The sequence below is a fragment of the Macrosteles quadrilineatus genome, unplaced genomic scaffold (genome assembly GCF_028750875.1).
Source record: "Macrosteles quadrilineatus isolate MER2022 unplaced genomic scaffold, UCM_ALF_1.0 Scaffold_3__2_contigs__length_128488019, whole genome shotgun sequence".
NCBI lineage: Eukaryota > Metazoa > Arthropoda > Insecta > Hemiptera > Cicadellidae > Macrosteles > Macrosteles quadrilineatus.
The window spans coordinates 110,956,910-110,964,363 of NW_026542596.1; the positions used below are offsets into that span (position 1 = coordinate 110,956,910).

The 7,454-nt window shown below is 37.6% G+C and overlaps 1 protein-coding gene across 1 annotated transcript; it reads right to left on the bottom strand.

The window, feature by feature from the left end:
* Positions 1 to 778: 778 nt before the first annotated feature.
* Positions 779 to 6,152, bottom strand: LOC128989466 (hairy/enhancer-of-split related with YRPW motif protein). The gene is made up of 3 exons (XM_054411359.1): positions 5,968 to 6,152; positions 4,759 to 4,976; positions 779 to 1,311 (listed from the first exon to the last, which is right to left on the bottom strand). The coding sequence occupies exons 1-3, from the start codon at positions 6,150 to 6,152 to the stop codon at positions 779 to 781; spliced, it is 936 nt and encodes a 311-aa protein (XP_054267334.1).
* Positions 6,153 to 7,454: the final 1,302 nt, after the last annotated feature.

Sequence of the window (7,454 nt, forward strand, 5' to 3'; positions counted from 1 at the left end):
GAAGCAGTATCGTTACAAGTTAACCAGAATGAAATAGGTTATGCAAAGGAAAATGCATTTAGATTCAACACAATTTGACACAATCGTTGGTTTCTGTTTGTTCCTTTTCAATTGCCATCTCCGGAGTAATATCAAGAGTTGATTTTTAATACAAAACGTCGTTTGCACCAGTTGATCTATAAAATATTATCTGATATAAGTATTCATCAAATTTAGATTACCTCGACCTTGGTGCTGTGTATCTTAACATTTCTTTCAGTGCTACCTTTATCGAATACATCTATTTTTGGGCATAGACAATAGATACATTAACGTGAAGTGTACATCTCTTTGACATTGTAAAAGTTGTACCATAGGTAACTTCTTGTGAGCTAGAATTCGAGGAAGGCGGGTATGAAAAAGGTTGAACATTTTATATAGTGCACTGACATTAATAAAGTTTTATGTCCTACCATAGATGAAGTAATAGTTATTATTTCATCAATGGTGTTTCGTAGAATTACGAACTAGTTGGCAAAACTCTAAAACCTTATTTCTGTGACACTAATCTTTGCAAAGTGCAAAACTCTTCGTTAGTGATAAAAACCTAAACTATTATTACTCTGGGTGGATTTTAGCCTAATGGAAATTCGGTACATTTCTGAATGCGGTTGAAACTACATCCATATATCAATTTTGGAATACATATCCTATTTTAGAAGCCTACCTCACAAAAATTGGTACTAGTCCATGGCACTTAAAGTTAAGTATCTATAGTCAATGTTTTGTTTCACAGGGTCTAGTAGGCAACCTCTGCACCCCACGGTCGGTAAGGCTTGGACACAGGCGAGTTGTTCTGTTGGTACGAGTGTTGTTGAGGATGATTATAGCTAGGAGGTGCAGGTGCAGGTGCAGGGTAGTGGTGTGGGGGATGGTGGGGATGCTGAGGGTACTGATGGTACCCCGACACAGTCGTGAGAGGGGTCAGCGCCGACGTGGAGGTAGAGGAAGTCGTAGACGACGCTGGAGGTGCAGACTCGCAAGAACCAGTCTCGAAGGAGGAGTTGGCGGAAGACGAGTGTGAGGTATCCAACGGGTAGGTTGGCGGTCCTGGAGCGGAACCTGGGTACCAAGGAGCCTGTTTGGAGGCTAGTTCTCTCTGTGCTGCGAAACACTGCAGGTGAGACATTAGCCTCAACCTCAGGGGGTCTTGGATGTCCAAACCTTCCACGGTGACCAAGTATCGTGCTACTTCCGCCGCACACTCTCGGAACCCGATGTTGTGGTAGTCCATGGCGAACTTGGACGGGTCGTAGGCGAGGGCGTCCATACCTGGAGACATAGGGGAGGTTAGAACATCAAATAGGGCAAAGAATAGTAACAACAGTATCACTGATAGGTTACTGCACATAACGTATTGAAATTATCAATAAATATATTAAAATTCGAAAACACACTTTTTTGTTTGATTAATCACTATCAATTATTTCTAACAAGTTGGGGAAAAATATTGAGGGTATTATGTGTCAACGTGGGTGTGGGGACCACAAGGTGATTATATTAAAAGCTGTAGCTAATCTTTTATTTAATTAGTGGTAAATTGACCAACCTTATAAATTATACCCTTAGCAATGTGGGATTGCCCCTGACCATAAGTGTTTAACCTGACGTTCAGAGACACTCCCATATTGCTAAAGGTATAGTGCGCACTTCAAAGTGACAGAGGGCTTCAAATAAAAAAAATAAATATAAATGTTGACCCTTGCAAAGAAACGTATTTATATTTTATAAGGAAGAAGAAGTTTTTAAAATGGAGTTTTATCGATACAATCAAAGTTTAAAGTCAATGATTTTTAAAAACTCGAAAAAGAATAAAAATAGTTTACTTGAATTGTTTTCAATAAAGTGCAAGAAATACCTGCCTAATACAGTTATATTTGGTATCACTATTATTGCTTAAAAATATTCACAATTTGTATACATCAAAGAAGATTAATTTGATAATGAATAGCTCATACAAAATGTAATAATAAACTACATTAATTTAGTTTACTGAATAAACTAATTACAGAAACATAAAAAGTGCAAATTTCAATTTTAATAATGTCACAATTCCACTCAAAGCGACTTGTATTTGGAAATGCAAACAAGAGTTAATTATTCAGTCAGCGCGAGGATTGACGTCATGGTGGTATCAGCTGGTTGATTGTTGATAAAGGACAGGTGTTGCTACCTATCGTGGGAAACTCGGACTATCGCCCGCGTAGTACACAGGCTCGCCGCTAGAGTCGCACGGTCGAACAGCTGTTTGATTGTTGTCGATGCGCATCATACAACCGTGGAGAAGTTTACGACATTGCTACTTCATTATTAATTATTTTCTGGAAGTTGATCAGTTCCAAGATAATATACATAGAATAATATAAGTTTATCTATTTAGTAAACTACATCTATGTTTTTCGTACATTCTAAATTTATCTTTTAAATAAACATTCATGGTACTGTAACCGTATTAATAGTCAACCTTGATCAGTTTACATGTATTATTTATTTTATCCTCTTATTAGTGTTGCTGTATTCTAAAAAACTCACGTGTTCTATATACAGTTTATTTAAGAACCTCATATTTTTTAGGTTTATTAATTTGGTTAAAACACTTATTTCCAACAGACGGTTCGGTGATGTAAAATGTGTCCAAAGAAAATATGTTAAAAATGAAGTACACTTAAAAGAATTTGGAATTTTAATAATCAAATTTTTAAAGTTATTATTTTATGACTATCTCAATGGAAATGTTTTGTTTTTTTTCAGTAGAAACTCACATATATCACATGAGTTCATATGTGACCTCTCTTCGTTGATTTTTATAGGACCAACAATTATTCAGTTCAATTCAAGCAAAACAGATCAATCTTTATATAGCTTTTAGCTTTATATAGCTCATAGGCTCATTAATCATACGATTTCCCTATTCATATTCCTTCTCAAACCAGACGGAAAATTCACTCCAGTCCGATTCAATAGCAATTGGCATCAATAAAGTGACACGGCACCAATTAAATAGGCCAAACAACATAAAGCCCTCTGGGCCGGGGTGAGTGGGGAGGGGGCACAACCCGTGGGAACACTGCACCCCTAGCGCTCTCGTGTTATCAAGAGGGGTGGGGGATGGTATCAGTGGAACCAGAGGTAAACTGTTCTGTGGCAATCAGTAGTATACAGATCTTTACGTAAAAAAATAAAATAGCTATAAAATTGGTAAATTACAACTCTACTGCTGTTTTGGTGTATCATTTGTTTTTATTGTTTTTTTCGTATTTTGTGGAAGTGGGGACTTTGAGGTGGATAGAGCTGCCGTGTTTAAATTTTTAGGGGGACATCATTATTTGTTATTTTTGTTTTAAATTTACAATTTACGTATTTAAAGAAGAGTTGTATTGGTTTTGTACTATAAGTTTAAAGTTTTGATAAGCTGTTGTTTTTAGTTACTCAAATTAAAAGCATAATCTACTCCGAGGAACTATAAACATTTATTATATTGAAACTTATTGATTATCTTATAGGCCTACAGAATTGATTTATCTTACAGTGGTACGCTGGCGGTACGTTTTCAGTAAGCACATCAAGCCTTTGGAGGGATTTGAACTCGATCCAGACTGAAATCCCTAGTAACCACTTGATAGTTAATAAAAAAATGCTTGTTTATCCAATTTAATTGTAAATAAGTTACTGTGTTTATCAGCGTCTCATTCCAGAAAATTACTAATTTTATATTAGAATTTAACAAAATATAAAAAAATAAGTGACAATATATTTTTTCTAACACAAGCACAGACTTCTGCGTAAAAAGTCCATACACTAATCGAAATTAGTAAATTACGAAAACTGTTGATTTTAGACTTAATGGACAGGGTCCGGGCTGTGGTGGGGGGGGGGCGGGGGGTTACAGTCAGGTGGAAGTGTGGGAAAGGAAGACCGTGTCAGATGTCAGACGGTCGCGAATTACGGGATACAATCAACAGGTGGTGTGTTACTGAGCTGAGCCCCATCCCTACACTGGGCTACTGTGGCGAGGCCTCATCCTTTGGGAGACCTTATGACCGTTCAAGAAGTAATATATTATTGTTTAACAATTAATTTTGTATGAGTAGTAAATATATGTGTGGGTTTTCCAAAACGTCTTACTTCCCTTTATGAAATTTTTTACTTGGGCTCCAAAATAAATGTTGTTTTAATGTAAGTAAATAAAAATTAGTTTCTTTTAAATAAAAGGAAGGAGTTATGAAAATGGTTCCGGATTTTGAATACAATCAGTACACACGGGAACTGAACAAATATTAAGTTACATTATGAAATAGTTAACTTGTAGGTATAATTAAATGCAGGAAAAAATTCGACGACATATAAAATTTAGTTAATTATTAAGCCATAATCTAAAATCTTAACTCAAAAGGGAGTTTTTGGTATCAATTACACCATATTAAAATCTTGTAGTTGCAGCCTCATTTATTTAACTTAAATTTGATTTCTGTAAAGGGCATTATCAAGTAAGACCAATTTTACAATGTATCTGGACAATTTTACATTTTGGATTCTCAGCAAACACTTTTGGAGAGGTACGGCAAACACTATGAATTTACTAGAGACCCTATATTGTTACATGGGACAATATTATTTGACGTCAACTTGAATTCACTTTTTATATCATTGTCGTTTATAACTATAATTTCTTTTGAGACAGTGACGCACACTACTTTTACAATCAAAATATCCACTGACCTTTAGCATGCAGCATCTTGAGGTGGTCCACGGTCATCTGAAGTATCTCAGCCTTCTCCAGCTTGGCTGAGCCCTGTTTCTCAAAGGCTGAAGGTACGAGCCTCCGCAGCTCCGAGAGCGAGGTGTTGATGCGGTCTCTGCGCCGTTTCTCTATGATACCTCTGCGCTTCTTCCTGGATAACATCTGGCAGCTGTCGGGGTCTCCGGGGGACGAGCATCTAGAGAAGAGAGCGATGTTTCAGGAAAAAATTGTCTTGGATTTTAGTAGTTTGTTTGAGATAAAACAGTGTTTGAGTTTTCAGATACTAGAAACAAAATCTAGAATATAGACTCCTCGTAAAAGTAGATGATCAAATTTTGGCTTTTGGGATGTGACCACGTAGTTGAATTGGTGAAAATATTGGGTGACGTTTTGGATGCATTGCAGAAATCCATTAATAGTGTATTGCTTTTACAAATTAATGCTACTTGAAACTTCTGCCAGTGTTTTCACCCAAGTCAAATATGCAGTATTTTTTCCGAAAAAGACGGATTTGGAAGATACAATGTCATTGGCTGACTTAATTGGGTTTACAAGTATCCTTCCATGATAAAATAGTAAAACTTACGTTAAACCTTGTTTTTCATAACGTCTTATAACAACATAGCGAACAGTAAAAACTAGTCAAAAAACTTTACCTCTGTAAACAGTTTGTTTATTAACTAATAGATTTAGATCGTGCTTTGTGACAAGTTGAGAACACAAATTTTAAAATAGTGGTTTTACTCTTTTTCGCAGAATTACTCTTGGAAATATTGTATTTCATATGTCATCGTTGTCCATTTGTATTCATCAATGACACCGTTATAGAATAAGTTAACTCATTATTTAGTTTTACAATACATTATCGATTTTATTCCGCCAGCAGTGTAAAAGATAATTAATTTGAAAGATTGAAAACAAGATTTAAACGTTGTAGTTCTTTACAATGTCCATTGTCAAAAATTATCGAAACAACCCTTATACGATAAACAGGGTGACTTTTAAAGCCATAGGGGCAGGTCCCTCAGATATGTCAAGATCGAAATTGAACTGTGCACCAACAGTAAATATAACAATTTGCAAAGAAACTTATTTATAGAAAATTTGATTCAACTTTGCAACTTTAAAAATAGGGGAATACTGTTCTAATAAATATCAAAATGTAGATTAAATTACTAAGTACTTACTGATCTTTCGATCCCTCCTCAGAAAACTCGTCTCCGTCATCACTGTCGCTCATGGGCCTCTTGGCGGCCAAGGGGGGCCTCGGCGGCGGGGCCCAGGGTGCCGAGTAGCCCCAGTGTGGTGGCGCGGGGGGCTCGGACGGTACAGGGGGCTGTTCCCCCCCTCGCGGCACTACCACTCTCCACATGTTACACGACGCAAGGCAGGCACGGTTCTGACGCGTGTCGGCGGCCGTCGCGGCGACGTCGCTGCTAGGGGTGGGGGTGCGTTGTACAAAGCCGCTACCCTCATTGGTTCACGCTCCCCATTGTTGCGGCGTGTGTCCCCTCCCCCTGTGATCTTGCGTCGTCTAATATGATCCAGGTTTCCTTCCTTGACCTACCTTACGCCTTACACGCGACCCAAGGTCGTTCCTAAATTGACGTAAAAGTGGAAAGACGACAGTTCACAACCCTCTTGTTTGGAGGAAAAATGGAGATTTTTGATTGGAAATAAGAGTTTTTGTTTTGTTTTATAAACATGTTGGGGTAGTTTAAAATTGTAACTGTATACCTGTATACATTAATAAATTTAAGCATAGATATTTGGGAAACTTCGTTAAAACTCTTCGGCGGTTTTAGCAAATGGGTTATACACGGGGTTAAACCTCTGTGTTTCAATCAGAAAATTGAAATTGGAGTTAGATAAATTTTCGATTTGAAATGTTGTAACATACTACTAGTATGGACTCGGATTAACTAAAGAAAATTCCAAGATTAGTTCCCTTTTGCTTATGTAAAGGGGGTTTCATTAATATTTGTTTCTTGTTCTCTTAAACCAGCTACGAAACTATTTTAATTTAATATAATGGTGAAAGTCACTCCCAGATAATATACTTAAGTATTATTAATCCATGGTTTTACTTACCACAAAACTACTTAGGTACTTGCCTATATGTCAGGCAACCTATAGGTGAGGCAACCTATCGGTCAGGTAACCTATCGGTCAGGCAACCTATCGGTCAGGCAACCTATCGGTCAGGCAACCTATCGGTCAGGCAACCTTTAGGTCAGGCAACCTATCGGTCAGGCAGCCTATCGGTCAGGCAACCTATCGGTCAGGCAACCTATCGGTCAGGCAACCTATCGGTCAGGCAACCTCGGTAGGCTTACCTTAACTTATCGAGGCCCAATCTGGACAATGGCCTTTTCGTGGAGTTGTGTATTTATTTTTCTGATAGTGCAAAATTTCACTATCTTGGAAAAAATACGTCTAGCTGAAGCTGAAGCAAGAAGACACATGGCGAACTTCTTCAGTTCAGTCATTGGTATGCCATACTCCCTTGCTTAGTCTATGGTTTAGTGCAGGATAGCATTTGGCTGGTGATTAACGTCCATTTTAGCCAAATCCGGAATTTTATCTGTAATGGACACTTGTTTCGAATACAAAGTGTTCGCGGACCAAATCCGGACGTCTGGCTACATGGTGAAATTCGCAAAGATCAAGAGTT

What these genes read in the sequence shown, in the direction of transcription:
- LOC128989466 (XM_054411359.1), bottom strand. Translation starts at nt 6,152, where the DNA reads ATGTGGAGAGTGGTAGTGCCGCGAGGGGGGGAACAGCCCCCTGTACCG. An exon ending in GAGGAGGGATCGAAAGATCA is followed by an intron (nt 4,977 to 5,967) that starts GTAAGTACTTAG and finishes TCTCTTCTCTAG; the next exon opens with ATGCTCGTCCCCCGGAGACC. An exon ending in CAAGATGCTGCATGCTAAAG is followed by an intron (nt 1,312 to 4,758) that starts GTCAGTGGATAT and finishes CTATGTCTCCAG; the next exon opens with GTATGGACGCCCTCGCCTAC.